The 19147-nt window shown below is 34.8% G+C and overlaps 1 protein-coding gene across 1 annotated transcript in view; it reads right to left on the bottom strand.

Annotated features, from left to right (window-relative positions):
- CNTN1 (contactin 1) overlaps positions 1 to 19147 on the bottom strand; it is a 278819-nt gene that overhangs the window by 11173 nt on the left and 248499 nt on the right. The window contains exon 16 of the mRNA XM_077753202.1: positions 7831 to 7951. Coding sequence (XP_077609328.1) covers positions 7831 to 7951 — 121 coding nt within the window. The remainder of the gene's footprint in view (positions 1 to 7830; positions 7952 to 19147) is intronic.

Genomic DNA, 19147 nt, shown 5'->3' with positions numbered 1-19147 from the left:
ATTTGTGTGTCTGTATATTTATGTAGTTCTAAGCAACTTTTCGTTTTATCCAATGCATAGAACATCACAGTTACAGAACGATTTCATCAAAAGAATCCTCTGTGGTGCCCTTTCATGGCTACAATCTACTTCCCTTTCTCAGCCCTCCCTAACCCATGCCAACCATTAATCTACTCTCCATCTCTATAATTTTGTCATTTTAAGAATGCTTCGAAATTGGAATCACACAGTATGTAATGTTTGAGATTGGCTTTTCTTTTTCACTCAGCATAAATCCCTCAAGATACATCCAAGTTGTGTGTATCAATAGATTGTTTCTCTTTTATTTTTGAGTAGTATTCCATGGTACTCATGTACCACAGTTGAACCATTCCCCTATTGAAGGACATGTGGGTTTTTTCCAGCTTTTGATTAGTGTGAATGAATCTGTTGCATTTGTGTATATATTTGTATGTGAACGTAGTGTTCTTACATCTCTGAGACAAACGTCCAGGAGCGCAACTACTGGGTTGTATGGTAAGCACATGGCTAGAAACTGTCTTACTCAGAGTGGCTGTCCCATTTTATATTTTCAACAGCAATGTGTGAGTAACTCACAGTCTCTATATCACCATTTTTTTTAAATTTTAGGCATTCTGATATCATTGTGGTTTTAAACGTACTTTCCCCTAATGGCTAACGATGTTGAACATCTTTTTTATGTTTATCTCCTGGGGTGCCTGGGTGGGTCAGTTGGTTAAGCGTCTGACTCTTGGTTTCAGCTCAGGTTAGGATCTCACAGTTTGTGATTTCAAGACCCACATCAGGCTCTGCACTGACAGCTCAGAGCCTGCCTGGGATCCTCTCCCTCTATCTCTGTCCCTCCCTTGCTCACACATTCACTCCCTGTCTCAAAATAAATAAACTTTAAAAAATTAAGTGTTTATTTCCCATTTGTATATCATCTTTTGAAATGGCTGCTCATGTCTTTTGCCATTTTTCACACTGGATTGCTTTAGGGTCTTGAGAATTCTTTATGTATTCTATACACATATTTTTTGTTGGGCATGTAGTTTGCAAATATTTCCTCCCAATCAGTAACTTGTCTCTTCATAATCTTCACAGACATTTTCACAAAGCAAAAGTTTTAAATTTTGATGGAGTCCACTTTATTACTTTTTCATCTTATACACTGTTTCTAATGTCAAGTCTAAACACTTACCCTACTCCTAGATGCTAAACATTTTTTTATGATTTTTCCTGAAAGTTCCATAATTTTACATTCTACATTTAAGTCTATGATTACTTGGGAGTTAATTTTGTACAAGATTTGAGGATTAGGTCAAGGCCCTTGTGTGTGTGTGTTTTTTTTTCTTTTTGGTCTATGAATGCTCAATTGTTCCAGCATCATTTATTGGAAAGACTATCTTTTCTCCACTGAATAACTTTAGCATCTTTGTTAAAACTCATTTGAGCATATTTATATGTTATTTTCTTTGTGCCCAGTGCTGATGCACCATGGTTCATCAGGCCAATCTTTAATCCAACTTTGCTAGACTCATCCCAGCACTATTAACTCAAAAACCTCTTTAAAGAGGACTTAAAATTGTGTGTCTTTAATCATAGTAGCAAATCTAATGTATAACCATGTTTTGGGAATTCTGCCCAGAGGTTACACAAAGATCTTTCATGAATCTTTGCTGAGGTTGGTGGTGAGGAAGTAGAGGGTATCAGGTGACTCTCTGACTCTTTTATTAAATTCATTAACAAACATTTAACATTTAGGGAAAATTATAAAAAATAATAAATGGCAACCTATCTTCTCTCTACTTGGCTTAAGAAATGAAACGTTACTTATAAATATGTAGCTTCTTGTGGGTCCCTCCCTCTTCAATCACATTCTCCTCCCCTTCTGTCTCCAACCTCAGAGGTAACCACTCTCCTATATTTTATGATCATCATTTTCATGCATTCTCTATATTTGACCATATAAAATATGCACACACATATGCATGTACATACATATAAACAGATATATATCTAATTTGTTACTTTAACAGAAATCTGAAATAAAAGCAGCTTCCAACTTGGTCAGAGGGGAAGTTATCATTCTCATCATTCCTCAAACCCAGATGACAGCATATCCTGAAATCTGGTTTATTAGCTCAGTTTGATTAGATTTATCCACATGCTTACTGGCTTCTTCACCATGCTTTATGACATCCCAGAACTTTATTCTGGGATTACTGTCTTTCTTCCTGAATTTTACCCATTAGACATCCCTTTATATATACCACTTTCTTGGAGGATAAACTCTGTTATTGCTTGTCCAAATATAACTTTATTTTTCCTCATTATGAATGATAATTTGTCTAGATATACACTTTTTGGTAGACAGTTACTTTTATTTTAGCACACTGAAGCTATTACTCCATGGCTGTAGTAGTATCTACAGCTACATAACAAATTATCCAAAACCCAGTGGCTTAAAACAACAATAAACATTACCTCTCCCATTTTCTGTGGATTAAGAGTTTCTGACTGGCATAGCTGGAGAGTTCTTCATCAAGATGTTGACCAAGGCTACAGTCATCTGAAAGCCTGTCTGGAGGATCTGCTTTCTAGATGGCTTCCTGGAATGACTGGGAGATGGATGCTGGTTATCAGTAGGAGGTCTCATCTCCTCATGCAGGTTTTTTAACAAGATGCTGAAATGTCCTCATGACATGGCAGCTAGCTTCTTCCAGATATCGAGCTCCAAGAGCCAAGGGAGAAGAAGTGATGTGAATTCTGACACTGTTCACACTCACTTCTGTTGGCATACAGAACAATCCCTAGTGTGAAAGGGATTACACAAGGGTTGGTATACCAGAAAGCAAGATAGGTGAGTGGAGGCCATCTTGAAGTCTGACTCCCGCAGTTACCTGGTGACTTGTACTGCGGATGATGAGTAGACTGCGGTCAGTGTATTGCTATGAATTTGCAAGAGAGTATTTTTCACTTGTGCTGTACTTACCATCTTCTACTGATTTTTAATGTTCTGCAGTTTTATTTATTTTTAATAATTGCTCTCGTGTTTCATTCTGATTCTTAAAAATGAGAAACCATATTTGTCACTAATTTCCCAAAATTTGTAGTCATTATTTTTTGAAAGCTTTTCCTCTCTGACTTTATTAGTTCTTGTGATCATCTGATTTGACAAATATTGCTTTTTCATTATATCCTTAATATCATAATCTCATATTCATAATTTCTTTTTGTTTCTCTGTGCTGAAATGTGTTAATTTCCTCATGTCTGTCTCTTAGGTCCCTAAGGCTTTCCTAATCTGTCCCTAATTATTGTTTAACCTATTGATCAATCTATTGATTTTTTATTTTCAATGTTTATATTTATCATTTATAGGAATTATTCTTGCTTTTTCCCTCCAAACTGTCTCATTTTGATAGTATCTTGTTTCAAACTCATGTTTGCCATTTCCTCTTTTATTTATTTAAAGACATGTGCAGGATTATTCTCATTCTTATTCCAATGATTAGAATTTATGGAGTACCCTGAACTCAAACACTGTTGTTGTCCATCAGTCTAACTCCCGATTCCCTCTCATTATGGCCTGTGTGTCATTATTTGCATAATTTCATATTTGATTTATCTAAATTTGTTGGAACCCTGAGGGGGCTGGTTTGAAGGTTCACTATTTACAGTTCACTTTTGCCTTTGCCAGGGCTGTCAGGAAGAATGTATGCTGGTTTACCCAAAGATTTGGGTGCTTTTAGCAAAAGAGGTTTTAGCACATTGAATGAACATATTGCCAATAAAGTAAATAGTTTTGATTTCTTTCATTCAGTACGATCTGAATTCTGTATATAGGGCTTCTGGGACCATACAGCTTGAATAAAAGTTACTTTTGGAAAAATAATCTCTATTCTGCTGAAAGACTAGCAGAAACCTATCCAAAGTGAAATGATAGAAATACTATAAAAGGCAGCTTCAGAAATCAAAAGTGAAAATTACACAGTCAATATGACCCCATGATTTGAAACTGTTTGCATAAGTGGAGGAACTGACAATGTGTACCACTTTTATGGTCTAATCCTTGAGCATCTGTCAACTCATTTAGTGGGTAAATAAACTGAAGTCCTATAGATTTTTAATTTTTTATGTTTAGTTTTTGAGAGAGAGAGAGAGAGAGAGAGAGAGAGAGAGAGAGCAGGGGAGGGGCAGAGAGGGAGGGAGACACTGAATCTGAAGCAGGCTCCAGGCTCTGGGCTGTCAGTACAGAGCCCAACATGGGGCTTGAACTCATGGAGTCGCAAGATCATGATCTGAGCCGAAGTCAGGTTCGTAACCAAATGAGCCACGCAAGCACCCCTGAAGTCCTATTCATTTTTAAACATAAATATTTAAGGTTGTTACAATGACTTATAATTAATTATTAGACCATTTTCTATAAATTATTTTTGGTTGACAACATTTCCTATTGTTTTCCTTATACCTCAATCCCATTATACATTAAACAGTTAAAAGGTGGGAGATGAGTTTTCTTTGGGTAAAAAGCTCATGAAATCAGATCCAATGTTACATTTGTTTTGCGCTGTGTTTTTCCTATATTTAATTTTAGTTTTACGTTTAGAAGCACTCAGATTTAACTAATGCATTGCCTTAATTCTAAACTCAGTTTAAAATAATGATGAAAGATATAAGCCTGAAACACATTTTCTCTCACATAGAAATTCCTTTTATCAGACTTTATGAACATACCCACATTCACCCATCCATGGTTGTTAAAACATACACACATAGATGGTATGAATAACAATAATAATTTTCATTTGTATTTATTTCCTTCAAGGTAACAGAGGCTAAAAGAAACCACAATGTCTAAGTTATGACTGAATATTTCTACTTGTATTTCAGCCTTCTGATAAGGCACAACAGTTTATGCACTAAACCAGTTTTATTGTACAAAACATTTATCAGTGATCATCAAAGGAAATTACTTTCCTCCCTAACCTGTTCTCTGCCCTACTCCAAACACCAATTTCAGAATCAGCAGTTTAGATCACTGACATCTGAATATGAGTTAGAATTAGTTCATCTCAAATCTGGCAAGTTCTTATATATATCTAATGTCTAATATATAACATATTCAGTATGTTTTGAGACAGATATATTCTTGTAAGGTTGAGTGAAAACTGACTTTTTCAAAAGCAGTTCATAACCTAAATATACTACAAGACCTTCACTATATGGAACTTGTTAGTATTTTTTATTGGCATGAAGTGAATAATCATCCCTTAGTTTCTCTTTTTAGAGAGCCTTGATCTACAAAAGGTAAAGAAATGGTCTTTTAGGCCACTGGTGGCTTTGAAAATCTGATAAAATTATAAATCCACAATACACAATTATGAATCCGCAATGCCATAGACACATGAAGTTTTGCATATAATTTCAGGAAGTCCATGGACCCCTTAGAGCCTGTCCATGGACTCCAGATTATAATTTCCTGGACTAGATGAGAAAATATAATTAAGTGGATAAATGAACCAATAATAATATTACTTGGGTCATGCTATATTTTCTTATAGATTATTCATCATTACCATAATAAATGTAAAGGAAATGTTTAATTTTATATCCCATGACTTAATATATAAAGCATATTTGAAGGTCTAGTTTATATATAATTTGTGGAATAAGTTTTGCAAATATTGGCTTTTTTAATAGCAAATTTCTTTTGACATAAGATGAATATCTTTTATTTTAATAGAAATAAAGTTTGGAGAATGATTACAACTTGCAGACTTTTAACAGTACTAAGCAACACTTTTCATCTACCTATATAGTTGTTTTTTAATATCCTGCTATAGTGTAGGGACTTAAAATGTACTATCATGTTTTTACTGTGTACACTTGCCAGGTTCCATTGCTTTAAAGTATTTTTCCTAGAACTAAAAAGCTTAAAGGAAAACATTGATATTTGCAGACAATACAAAGGTTTTTCTTTAAGCTTTTTATCTTCTTTTTATTGGTTTTACCTCTGTAAAAAACATGCTCTATGATGATTATTAATTACCTAAGTATGTGTGGATAGTACTATTAATACCCTGATTGTATTTGCCAAACTTCTTCTTCCCTCTAAATACTGGGAATTTACCACATTGTAATTACATGAAAACACTGGTGTTCAAGCATTGTAACAGAACCCCTATTGTAGCATTAACACTAATTCTGTTAATATGCAAACAATTTCAATTAAATAGATACATAGGCTATTGCTAAGAAAGGCTTAACAGCTAGTAGTCTGACTAGAAAGTACAGGGAACTGGTCCCTCTCTCTGATAACTCTTGAATACTAGATGCCCCAGATCATAAAATACTTTTAATGGAAATACAGAATTTAAATGAACTTTCTTCAAATTCACATAAGAGATGTATGGAATGAATGTGTAAATTCATTTGGATATGAAGTTCAGCTGGACTTCTGTTACTCTATTGGAGAATATGTTAACTGGATTATAAGTCTTCTAAGCACTTCCCCAGTATGACTTGGGGATTCCATATTACCATTGCTCTAGAGGGAAATATGGGAGATGTATGAGGTTGAGCGAAACTATATTGATCCAGAAAGGGTATGAAGACAAACCACAGATATCATGTCAGTTACTAAATATTTGATTATGCAAAAACTGTCTGAACAAATGTGCAATAAATAATAGTCAATAAATATTTTTAGTAGATGAAATATGAAAATATAAAAACCTTAACATAAGAAGAAAATTAAAATGTTAATATGACACTGAGAGAGAATAAGAGAGCTATGAAACTATGAAATGAAATTCTGCAACTCACTTAAGGATTAATAAAAAGACATATGTGAATTTCACAACCTAGTAGAGAAGATAACTCATATGTACAGATTGCTGTAAAACACATTATAAAAAAGTAGTAACTGTTATGAAAGTTAGAAGAGAAGGGATTATATTGGGGACATTAGGAAAGGATTCATTAATTTGGTAAGACTTGAGCCTAGCCTTGAAGGATAGCTTAAGATTTGGGCAACAAATAATGACTACAGGAAATGGAAACAAAGCTGTGAACCAAGGAACAGAGGTGGAAATCCTAGGATATTTTTGTAGACTGCTTGGACAGTGGAGTTGCTTACACAGAATGGTAAGAGATTAAAGTTACACAGGTTAAGGTCAATACATGGACCTTCTTGGTGCTTAGCTAAAAAGCGTGGTCATTATTCTGTAGGCAGTGAAGGAAGAGCCAATGAATGATATTTCCAGGTGACCTTAAGCTACGTAGCAAAGACCAGTATCAAAGTAGCTGTATTTTCAAAAAGGGCATATTCCATCACATTCTCAATTATGTATAAGAAAAAAAGCACTAGGCTGAAAACTAGCAACAAATAGAAACACGATGCATGTATAAATTAACTTTTTATTCTAAGATTATAGTAATAGATACATAACCCTTGAAGTTACAGTAAACAGTATCAGTATGCTTTTCCATAAAAATAAAAATGGAAACAACACTATTCTTGACACATGAAAAGTATTAGCAGAAATTGAGAACTTCTGGTAAATACTGAGTTTAAAAGCACAAACATTTAGTAGGAGGTATGTGGTGTAGGTTTCTAGAAGATATGTAGTTAGTAAAACAAACAAAATCAGTGTTGTTTACTACATGTCTGGCAAAAATCATTCTTAGGCATGGGTGAGGAGCTGTTCTCAAGGACCAAGACTCTAAATATATAAGAATTCATACCAGAGTTACCAGAAGATTATACATAGTTATGCAAGTCAAATACCTTTGGTTTCATAATTTTAAAATGTTGAAACTCTTACCTCGCACAACAAGGTCAGCTGAAGCTGAAGAATTGTCCACGATTGTCTGAGCAGTGCATGTGTATCTCCCAGCATGCTTCAGCTGGGCATTTCGGATGAGCAGTTCCCCATTGGAATCCAGCTGTTAGCAAAGACAGCAGTATTCATGTCAGTATAATCATCACTAATTTTATGGCATTTGGGAGATAAGAGGTACATTTTTTCCCTAACAAAATTGAGTGCCATTAAAAGGTATGTCTTTCAGATATGCTAACTCTGTCCTTACTTAGGTTACTTAAAGTTTGGGTTTTGGTACCTTAAGTAAAAATAAAGTGAGTGAATTAAGTAAGATCCTTTTAGCCCTAATATTTTTAACATTCTTGCTTCTATTAACAGAAGGCCATACAGAGATAAACTATTTCACTGATATCTTTAAATGATAAATGATAAGGTCTAAAACTCTTCATGGTAAATATGAACAAGGGTAAATAAATGGTAGATAACTAGGAAGAATTATTAATTTGGTTTTGCAAAGCCAATCAAATTGATTACTTTCAAGATGTACTAACAATAATTACACAAAGATACTGATAGTGTATAGAAACTATCAAAATGGACTATTCTAACATTTTCTGTTTTGGTCAAAACATAAGCTCCATATAGGCAAAGAATTTCGTTCTGTCACTCCTCTATTCTTAGCATTTGGCTCTTCAAAATATATTTTCTGAAGAAGGTTGAAGGAGTATTTCTTGTGAGAGATAAGGCAACATCTCAATACAGTTTCTAAAAATAGTTAATATTTATTAAATGCCCACTCTATATTCATTTAGAGAAAATTTTGGAAAACTCAATTTTTAAGTAGATATTTGATTTTCTCAAGAACCAAATATATTGATTTACTATTTTAATCATAGATATCCAGCTATGTTAAAAGATGAAAAATTGGTGATTAGGCTAACATCAGACATAATAGAGAAAGATAAGTTTTATATGCTATGATAGACTTACACATTTTTAAGTTTTGATTTTTTAATAACCACTTGTGGAATGAATGCTCTACTTCACCATAGGTTATGCAAATGGCCCTTTCATATATTAATCCCTGTTGGTTTTGGAAAGTGTCTGGGTTTGGTATACTTGTTTAGTTAATGAGGTTGAGAATGAAGGCATATCTTGAAGATATTGCAGGTTTGGTTCCAGACTACCACAAGAGAGCAAGTCAAATGATTTTTTAAAATTTCCCAGTGCATATAAAAATTACATTTATACTATTCTAAAGTCTATTCAGTGTGTGATGACATTGTGTCTAAAAAAGCAGTATACATACTTTAACTTAAAAATACTTTATTGCTAAAAAACACTAACCATCATATGAGCTGTCAGCAAGTCATAATCTTTTGCTGGGGGAAGGTCTTGCCTTATATTGATGGTTGCTGACTGATCAGGATGGTGGTTGATGAAGTTTGAGGTGGCTGTGACAATTTCTTTTTTTTTATTTTTAAGGTGCTTATTAATTTTGAGAGAGAGAAAGAGAGCAGGGGAGGGGCAGAGAAAGAGAGAGAGAGAGAGAGAGAGAGAAACAGACAGATTCCCAAGCAGGCTACCCACTGTTAGCATGAAGCCTGATGTGTGGCTCAAACCTATGAACCCTGAGATCATGACCTGGCCAAAGCTGGATGCTTAACTGACTGAGCCAACCCAGGCGTCTACAATTTCTTAAAATAAGACAACAGTGTAGCTTGCCTCATAGATTGACTCTTCCTTTCATCAAAGATTTCTCTGTAGCATATGATCCTGTTTGATAGCATTTTACCCACAACTCAACTTCTTTCAAAATGGGAGTCAATCCCCTCAAAACCTGCCCATGCTTTATCAACTATTGTCATTTCAACAATTTTCACAATATCTTCACCAGAATTAGATTCCATCTCAAGAAAACGTATTCTTTGCTCATCCATAGGAAGGAGCTTCTCATCTGTTCAAGTTTCATTATAAAATTGCAGCACTTCAGTCAAATCCTTAACCTTCACTTCTAACTCTAGTTCTCTTGCACTTTCCACAATATCTACAGTTACTTCCTCCACTGAAGTGTTGAACCCCTCAAAGTCATCTATGAGAGTTAAATCAAATTCTTCCAAAATCCTGTTCACATTGATGCTTTGGCATCTTTCCATGAATTTCAAATGTTCTTACTGGCATCTAAAACTGTGAATTTTTTTCAGAAGTTTTTCAGTTTTCTTTGCCAAGATCCATCAGAGGAATCACTATCTATAGAAGCTATAGTGTTATGAAATGCAGTTCTTAAGTAATAAGACTTGAAGATTTAATGTTCATTTTAAAAGATATATGCAGGGGAGCCTGAGTGGCTCAGTCGGTTAAGCGTCCAACTTCAGCTCAGGTCTCGCAGTCTGTGAGTTCAAGCCCTGCATTGGGCTCTGTGCTATCAGCTCAGAGCCTGGAGCTTGCTTTGGATTCTGTGTCTCCCTCTCTCTGCCCCTCCCCCACTCATGATCTGTCTCTGTCTCAAAAATGAATAAACGTTAAAACAATTTTTTTAAAAAGATATATGCACCCATATGTTTATTGCACCATTATTTACAATAGCCATGATATAGAAGCAGCCCAAGTGTCCACTGATAGATGAGTGGATACAGAAGATGTGGTGTACACACTCACACACACTCACACACACACATAGGAATATTAGCAGTAAAATGAAGGAAATCTTGTCATTTACTACAACTTCGCATTATCATTCAAAGTGAACTATGTTAGTTAGAGAAAGACAAATACTATAGTATTTACTTATATATGAACTCTAAAAAGAAAACCCAAAATAAATGAACAAACAAACAAACCAAACTTTTAAATTCAGAAAACAATCTGGTGGTTGTCAGAAGGGAGGCTGCTGGGGGAGGAGGGCAAAATAAGTAAAGGAATTAAGAGGTACGAACTTCCAGTTTTAAAATCAACAAGTCATAGGGGCGCCTGGGTGGCTTAGTCGGTTAAGCGTCCGGCTTAGGTCATGATCTCGTGGTTCGTGGGTTCGGGCCCTGCGTCGGGCTCTGTGCTGATTGCCAGCTCAGAACCCGGACCCTATTTCGGAGTCTGTATCTCCCTCTCTCTCTGACCCTCCCCTGCTCACGCTGTCTCTCTCTCTCTCCTAGAAATAAATAAAAAAATATTAAAAAAAAATAAAATCAAGTCATGGAAATGAAAAGTACAGTATAGAAAATAGAGACAATAATTTTGTAATGGTGTATGGTGACTGTGCTTGTGATGAGCACTGAGTAATGTACAAAATGCATTGAGTTACTATGCTATACACCTGACACTAATAAAACGTAGTTTGTCAGTTATACTTTAATTATAAGTTTAAAGGAATAATAAAGCTTGAAAGTTGAAATTGCATCTTGATCCATGGGCTGCAGAATAGATGTTGTGTCAGCAGGAATGAACACAACATTAACCTTGTTGTACATTTCCATCAAGGCTCTTTGGTGATCAGGTGCATTGTCAATGAGCACTAATATTTTGAAAAGTGTCACTTTTTTTCTGAGCAATAGATCAACAGTGGGCTTAAAATATTCAGTAAATCATATTGTCAACAGATGTGCTGTCATTCATGCTTTGCTGTTCCATTTACAAAGCAATTGCAGAGTAGATTCTGCATAACTCTTAACAGCCCTAGGATTCTCAGAGTGGTAAATGAGAATTGGCTTCAAGTTAAATCCGCCAATTGCATTAATCCTCACAAGAAAATCAGCCAGTCCTTTGAATTTGTGAAGCCAGGCATTGACTTTTCTCTAGCTATGAAAGTCCTAGTTGGTATCTTCTAATATAAGGCTAGATTTGAAAATCTCTTGTTTAGTGAGGCCACCTTCATCAATGGTCTTAGCCAGAGCATCTGGATAACTTGTTGCTGCTTCTCCATCAGCACCTGCTGCTTTACCTTGTATTGGTACATTATGGAGATGGTTCTTTCTTTAAACCTCATGAAATGATGTTTGCTAGCTTCCAACATTTCCTCTGCTGTTCCCTCATCTCTCTCAGCCTTCAAAGAATTGAATAGTCAGGAACTTGCTCTGGATTAGGCTCTGGTTTAAGGGAATGTTTTGGCTGGTTGGATCTTCTATCTAGACCACTAAAATTTTCTTCTTATCAGCAATAAGGCTATTTTGTTTTCTTATCATTCATGTGTTCACTAGATTAGAACTTTTAATTTCCTTCAAAATCTTTTCCTTTGTATTCACAACTTGGCTAACTGACACAAGAGTCCTAGATTTAGGCCTATCTCGGCTTTCAACATGCCTTCCTCTCTAAGCTTCATGATTTCTAGCATTTGATTCAAAGTGAGAGATGCTGGCTTCAGCTCGGGTCATGATCTCACAATTTGTGAGCTCAATCCCTGAATCAGGTGAGCAGAAACCCTGCTTTGGGTGGGACCTGCTTCTCTCTTTCTCCCTCCTTCTCTTTCTCTCTTTGCCCCTTGTGGGATTCTCTCTCTCTCTCTCTCTGCCCTTCATTCACTTGTGCCCTGTCTCTCAATAAAAAAAAAAATATATATATATTTAAATATTTATACATATAAATACATATACATACAGACATATATATATCTACATATATATAGAGAGAGACAGAGACAGAGACATATGAAACTCTTTCTTTTATTCAAATACTTAGAGGGCATTTCAATACTGGTGAATGTCAGGGAATGGTGTGGGCCAAAGAGGTGCAGAAACAGCTAGTCTGTGGAGCAGTCAGAACACACACAACATTTACTAAGTTCACTGTTTCATATAGGTGCAATTCATGGCAACCCAAAACAATAGTAACATCAAAGATTACTGATCACAGATGACCATAACAAATATAATAATAATAATAATAATAATAATAATAAAAGTTTGAAATAGTGTGAGAATTATCAAATTATGACACAGGGACACAAAGGGAGCAAATGCTATTGGAAAAAATAGAGCTGGCAGACTTGTTCAACATAGAGTTGCCACAAACTTTTAATTTGTAAAAACACAGTATCAGCAAAGAGCCATGAAGTGCAATAAAACAAGGTACGCTTGTGATCGCTAGGTATAATCTGAGCAGATTGATTCAGTTGGTTATAATAGAACACTACTATCTCCATATAAAGAACTGGTCAGTAGCCACACACATTGTTCCTTGACATTAACCAATCTTAGTCAAAATGAAAACAGACTTAGGGTAGGAGAGTATTTTCCTTCTGCTCTATTTTTCAGTTATTTTTATGCCATACCAAGGAGCACCATACAAGAAATTTAACCCTTTCTCTATTTTGTCATAAAACCTAGTAACAAGGTACTCCCTAGTAAGGTGGGTTTACTGAAGTGAAGATAATGCAGCGGCTGTATCCCACAGGGTGGGGCATATCAACATTAAAATGATCATTCACTACATATTTCTATTCTTAAAAGTCCTGCTGGCCATATTTTTACTAGGGGTTTCCCAGTGACTTTATCTTTCCCAGCGCCCTGCGATCTTGCTGACACCCACTCTTACTCCCATCTCTTCTCTCTGATCTTCTTTCCTTGGCAGTCAGAGAATTATTCTTCTTTTTTTCACGTTAAATTGCTTAATTCTTTGGTGGCTGCTTGGAGTGAATAATATCTATTCTTTAAAACCTGAATTTCTGTTCTTAAGTTTTTTCCCCATTTTTTAAAACCTCTTAATCCTCAATTCATTTTAACCTCGTTCTTACCTCTTCAACTTATTTTACTGGGCTTCTAATAGCATTTGAACTTTCCCACACACTCAATTTCCAATCATCTCTGACAACACTCTTTTCAGAACCTTTGAGGGCATTCTCAACCCTCTTCTTCAACTCCCTTGTAATTCCATCATAAATTCTTGAATCTGTCCATTCCTTCCATTCCTCCTGTCTCTTTCCTTTTCTAAGCTCCCAACATCTCTCACTGAAGTACTATGTCCTATTTGATCACAACCTCCACTCTTGCTCTTCTCTACTCTTTACTGGGTACCTAGAATGACCTTTTAAAAATGTAAATATGATCAAATCACCCCTCTTTGTAAAAATACAAGTTATTGAGAGCTTTAAAAGTTTTCCTCTTCCTGGAATAAAACCTGTATGTGTTATAATGGCCAATCTGGCTCCATTTTCTAGGATCTGTCCAATATTCCAGCTCACCTCATGCCCCCATTTCACTTACTCTGCTCTTTAGGAGAACATTCCCTTTTTAGGACCTTAAAGGCATCTTGTTCTCTTCCATCTCTGGTTCTCCATGGTGTTTCCTCTCCTGGAATGTGATCCCCTCATTCACCTAAGTAACACTCTCCACTCACCAATACCACTTCATTTCCTCAAGCAAGACTTTCCATTTTCTCTTGTTATATTTTATCACAGCACCTTTTACCTTATGGCATATAATTCATCTCAATTGCAATAAAATATTTGTACAAATGTATGGTTAAAGTTGGTCTTCCTGAAGGGCTGTAAGTTTTATGTGAGGAGGAAGCATGCCTGTTTTGTTCATCATTGCATCCTTGTGTTATATATGAGTAAAGCTGTCTTGTACTAACCAGTAATTTTTTGAGGGGGGAATAGATCTTATGTATTATTATATACAAGTTAATTATTGTAATATCTGATATACAGGGGAAATTCAATATATATTCACCAAATAAATATTGCACAAATGAATAATAAATATCTATTATCTAAAATGTTTTATTAAATTATTTTAGTAATTTTGTATGACTTTTTCAGGTAAGATAATGATAATATTATAAGATAAAATAACTGAATTAAGAACAACTATTCCTATCCATGTACATGAGATCAACTGCCATTAATAATATAGTTCAAACCAATGAACTAATTTCATTAGGAAATAAAGTTTTAGCCATAATATACACATTTATAGAAAAAAGAATGCAGTTAACATATAAGAATGGAAACCTCTGAGTTTTCCAAAAACCTGTATGTGTTGTAAAGAATATGGCCTTGCCCGAAGAGACGTCTGATATTCCCTCAGCTTCTGGAAGGTGATCTATATTGTCTTTCTTTGCCCAGATATCTTGGGTGATACTGGATAGACTAACAACATGATTTAGAATGGGTAGTAGAGACATCTATATAGGTTTAGTCTAAAACTGTCTAGTGACTTAGGTAGGGGCTTTGGTCATGTGGTATCAGTCAATCTTGAGACTGCCATTAACCACTTGGGCAATCAACAATGCCTACATGGTTAAGCCCCAGTAAAATCTCTGGACACAAAAACTGAGGTGAGCAACCCTGGTTGGCAATACTCTATGCATACGACCACACACCTAAGCTGATAAAGTATCTTGACTCCACACAGAGAGAACAATGGGAGCTCTGTATTTCATTCTTTTCCTAGACCAAGCCCTACGCACTTCTTCCATTGGGTGATTTTAATTTGTATTCCTGTAATGAACTGTGACCATAAGTATAATAGTGTTCAGGGAGTTCTGTGAGTGCCTGCTAGCAAATCAAAACTGAGGGTGGTTTTGACAACTCCTGGAACTTGTATTTCATTTCAGAAGGAAAAATACTGTGATCCTTTGTAGTTGGCCTGACTCCTCATAGTGTCTTACCAAATAAAGAAATACTATTGTCTTATTTATAAATATTTTGTTAAAAATATTTGAGGTAAGGAGAGAATAAATGTGTGTTAGTGAAAGTAGTAACAAATTTTTCTTGAGCTATCATAGAAGCTAATTGGCACATTAGCCAAAGTGTGTATGTGGTTCACCACGTAGAAATTTCCCAAATTTAAATCAAAAGACTTCCAAAATATAATCGCCCATTCCTCCCTTCCCCCTCCCCCATGAGTAATTATCTAGTGAGGAAAAATAAAATAATTATAGTAGAATAATAGAATTTAAACACTATATATTTGTAAAGCATACTGCTTCAATGTGCTTTCATGTTCTTAATAGCACTGTACTGTAACACTAAATGTTTATTAATGGAAGGATATTAAGAAAAATCTTTTTAAGTTTTTATGACATGAGACAAGTTATAATTGAGGAAACTAATGTTTGCATAAAAATAAAAAGCACTTAGTTCTACTATATGCTTGCATTACGTGAACTCACTACTCTGGCTGCTCCCTATGCGTAAATGAAGGCTAATCCTGTTGCTTAACTCACACTATTTCAATGAGTCATGTGATTAGACTGGAATTTAAAAAAATAAAACACTTCAGAATTTAAAATGTTTTGATTCAACCTCACAATAAAAAAAGTTAAGGGCAGAAAAATAATATAAAAATAAACAAGTTGTGACACCATAATTGCCTTTGTAAAATATTCGCATTCTCTATACCTAATATTCCTTTTTTTCTTAATAAAATACCTTTTTTCCTCCAGAATCTCAATTTGAAAGATATTGCTGTTTACATATTCAGTTATTTTATTCTCAGAGAAATAATGTGGCATGATTTTTATGCTTTTCACATGTAATGAAAACACAAACCATTTTACGTCTTAACATATTATACTAAAAAAATTTTTTATAGTTTATTTATTTTTGAGACAGAGACAGACAGAGCATGAGTGAGCGGGGGGCGCAGAGAAAGTGGAAGACACAGAATCCAAAACAGGCTCCAGGCTCTGAGCTGTCAGCACAGGGAGCCTGATGCAGGGCTCGAACCCACGAACCATGAGATCTGACCTGAGCCGAAGTCTGATGCTTAACCAACTGAGCCACCCAGATGCCCCAACATATTATATTAAATGTATATATTTGAATCTTTAGAATAAGCTTTTTAAACTTTTAATTAAATTATTATAAAAGTTTAATGTTAAAATAACATAAATATCAGATGTGTTTTAAACATTAGGACTTAGGTAGGTAATGATAGACTACTTGTATATCATTGCCTTATACTTGTAATAATAAGCAACTTTACATTTATTCCATTTGCTCTATATTTGGTAAAGGTGTGGCACTGGAACATCTCAAGAAGGAAAGCAAGGGAAAAATATACTATACCATTTCCAATATAGTTGTGGGTATATAAGAGCTTTCCTGAAGTTTTTATAAATGGTAATAGCTCTTTCCATACCTCAGGAGAAGCTGAGGTTCTCAGTGGGCAGCAGAACGCTTACAAAGCAAGTAAAGATCATGGACCTCAGCACATTCTAGCCACAAATTAGATATGAATGCTCTCTATATTTTCACTAAAAAACCACAGCTTGGCTGAATTACAAAATGCTTCCCTTCATGTGAGGAGAGTTGAATCACATACTGGAAATTGTGATAGCACAGCTCAGGGATGTTCCAAAGTGTATATGTGGTTTACCACTTAGAAATTTCCCAAATTTAAATCAAAAGACTTCCAAAATACAAATGCCCATTCCTTCTTTCTCCCTCCCCAATGAGCTAAATCTACAAATTCATCTCTGCAGTATAAATGAATCTGAATTACTAAGTTGTAAATTGAATTAATCATAGTGAACAAAGAAATAGGTTATGTGGTACATACAGGGTCTAGATAAAGGTTAGAGCTCAAAATGGCTATATATCAAAAACATCAATTTTGTTCCATTGAATTTCAGATGGAAGAGGCAGTACAGGCTGAAGGAAAGAATATCCTTTAAGAAAAATGTTCTAGAAACTTACAAGCAAAAGCTATTAAACATGTTTGATACACACTATATCTATGAGAAATTAAAGGAATTCTTTTTTAGTTTTGGCTTATTAGATTAAAAAAGGAATATCTATAGCAGATATATCGCTGCAATTACAAACTTCAACACCACTATCACCAACACAATTTATAGCAAAAAGTTAGGGTTTCATAGGTGCCAGGGACTATTATAAATAAATATTCTATGTGTGCAGACTCACTTGCTATTGACAGCAACTCTGTGAGGTAGAAATTATTCTTAGTCATATTTTAGGGAACAGGGCATAATAGTACTATAACTACAGCCACTACTACTGCTAATACTGTTGCTGTTGATAGAATACTTCTACTGCTAGTAATATTATTATCAAACAGCACCTGTTAACTGTGTTATTGCTGCTTCTACTGTGGTCACTATTCTTGAACTCCTTGGAATATCTGATCTAATTTATTAAGTGACTTTATATGTCTGGCAATATGCTAGCTACTTTACAAACATTTTCTTATTAATATTTATAATACTCAGGGAAATACTATTTATATTTCCATTTTAGAGACAAGGAATTTGAGACTATAAGTTGAAAGGTTGGTGGAAGGCTCCACAATTAACACACATTACTGGCTAACCACTGTTAAACTGTTTCCAAGGTACTGCTTTATGAATCAGACAATAGGATTTAAGTTCACAGTTTTGTAGGTAAAAATGGGTATCTTCTCACAGCAGAAAGAATACAATGCTATTATTTTACATATTTATTTATTAAGTTCTTAACTTATTTAAAGGTCCAAACATAAGAAAATAGAATACTACCATGGTCATCTGTATACCAACCATTAGATTCAACAATTATGAATTTACCATGTTTGCTTTATCTAATTACTGGCCAGCTAGCTCTGTCTTTCCTTGTCTCTATCTACAATGAGTCCATCTTTTATTGAACACTTGAAAAGAGAATAACTGATATTATCACACTTTCATTCCTCAAAATATTAGATTGAATCTCCAAAAATGGTCATTCTCTTACATAATTCCAAAACCATTTTCACATGTAATATAGTTAACACTAATTTCCTAATATTACTCACATCAAGTTAGGGTTACTTTATGTAATGCTTCAGCATTAAGATTGAATGTGAAAAAAATTTTTAAAGATATAACTTAAAAATCTTATGAAAATGAAGTAATATCATCATAAAACTTAAATTAGGGCAGTGCTATAAGACGTCACTAAGTATTTACAGAATCAATGGAAATGTTGAATATCCTTAAATTTGGCCATTTTTATGGTTGAGGAGTCCAGTTTTGATTATTGGGGACAATATTATTTATTTATTTATTTATTTTTAAACACAATATTTGCACTCTTTTTTTCTTTTTTAAGAGGGAGCATGCAATCAAGGGAGAGGAGCAGAGGGCGAGAGGGTGAGAGAGAGAGAGAGAGAGAGAGAGATTGAGAATCTTAAGCAGGCTCCATGCTCAGCACAGAGCCTGACGTGGGACTCAATCCCATGAAGTTTTGTGGGACAGCAACCTCACCTTCATCTTTTTTATTTATTGGGCTTCTGATTTAAATTCCCTTTTCAAAAGGATTCTGTTGCTAAAAACTTATTGTTATTTTATTCTTTTTTTTTTTTTTATAGAGCAATCTGTAGGACTGGCTCCATTCTTTTTTTTTTTTTTT

Source organism: Crocuta crocuta, unplaced genomic scaffold, assembly GCF_008692635.1.
Source record: "Crocuta crocuta isolate KB4526 unplaced genomic scaffold, BGI_CrCroc_1.0 scaffold30, whole genome shotgun sequence".
Classification (NCBI taxonomy): domain Eukaryota; kingdom Metazoa; phylum Chordata; class Mammalia; order Carnivora; family Hyaenidae; genus Crocuta; species Crocuta crocuta.
Note: the sequence above shows the minus strand (reverse complement) of the source record. Positions and strands in the feature narration are given on the sequence as shown.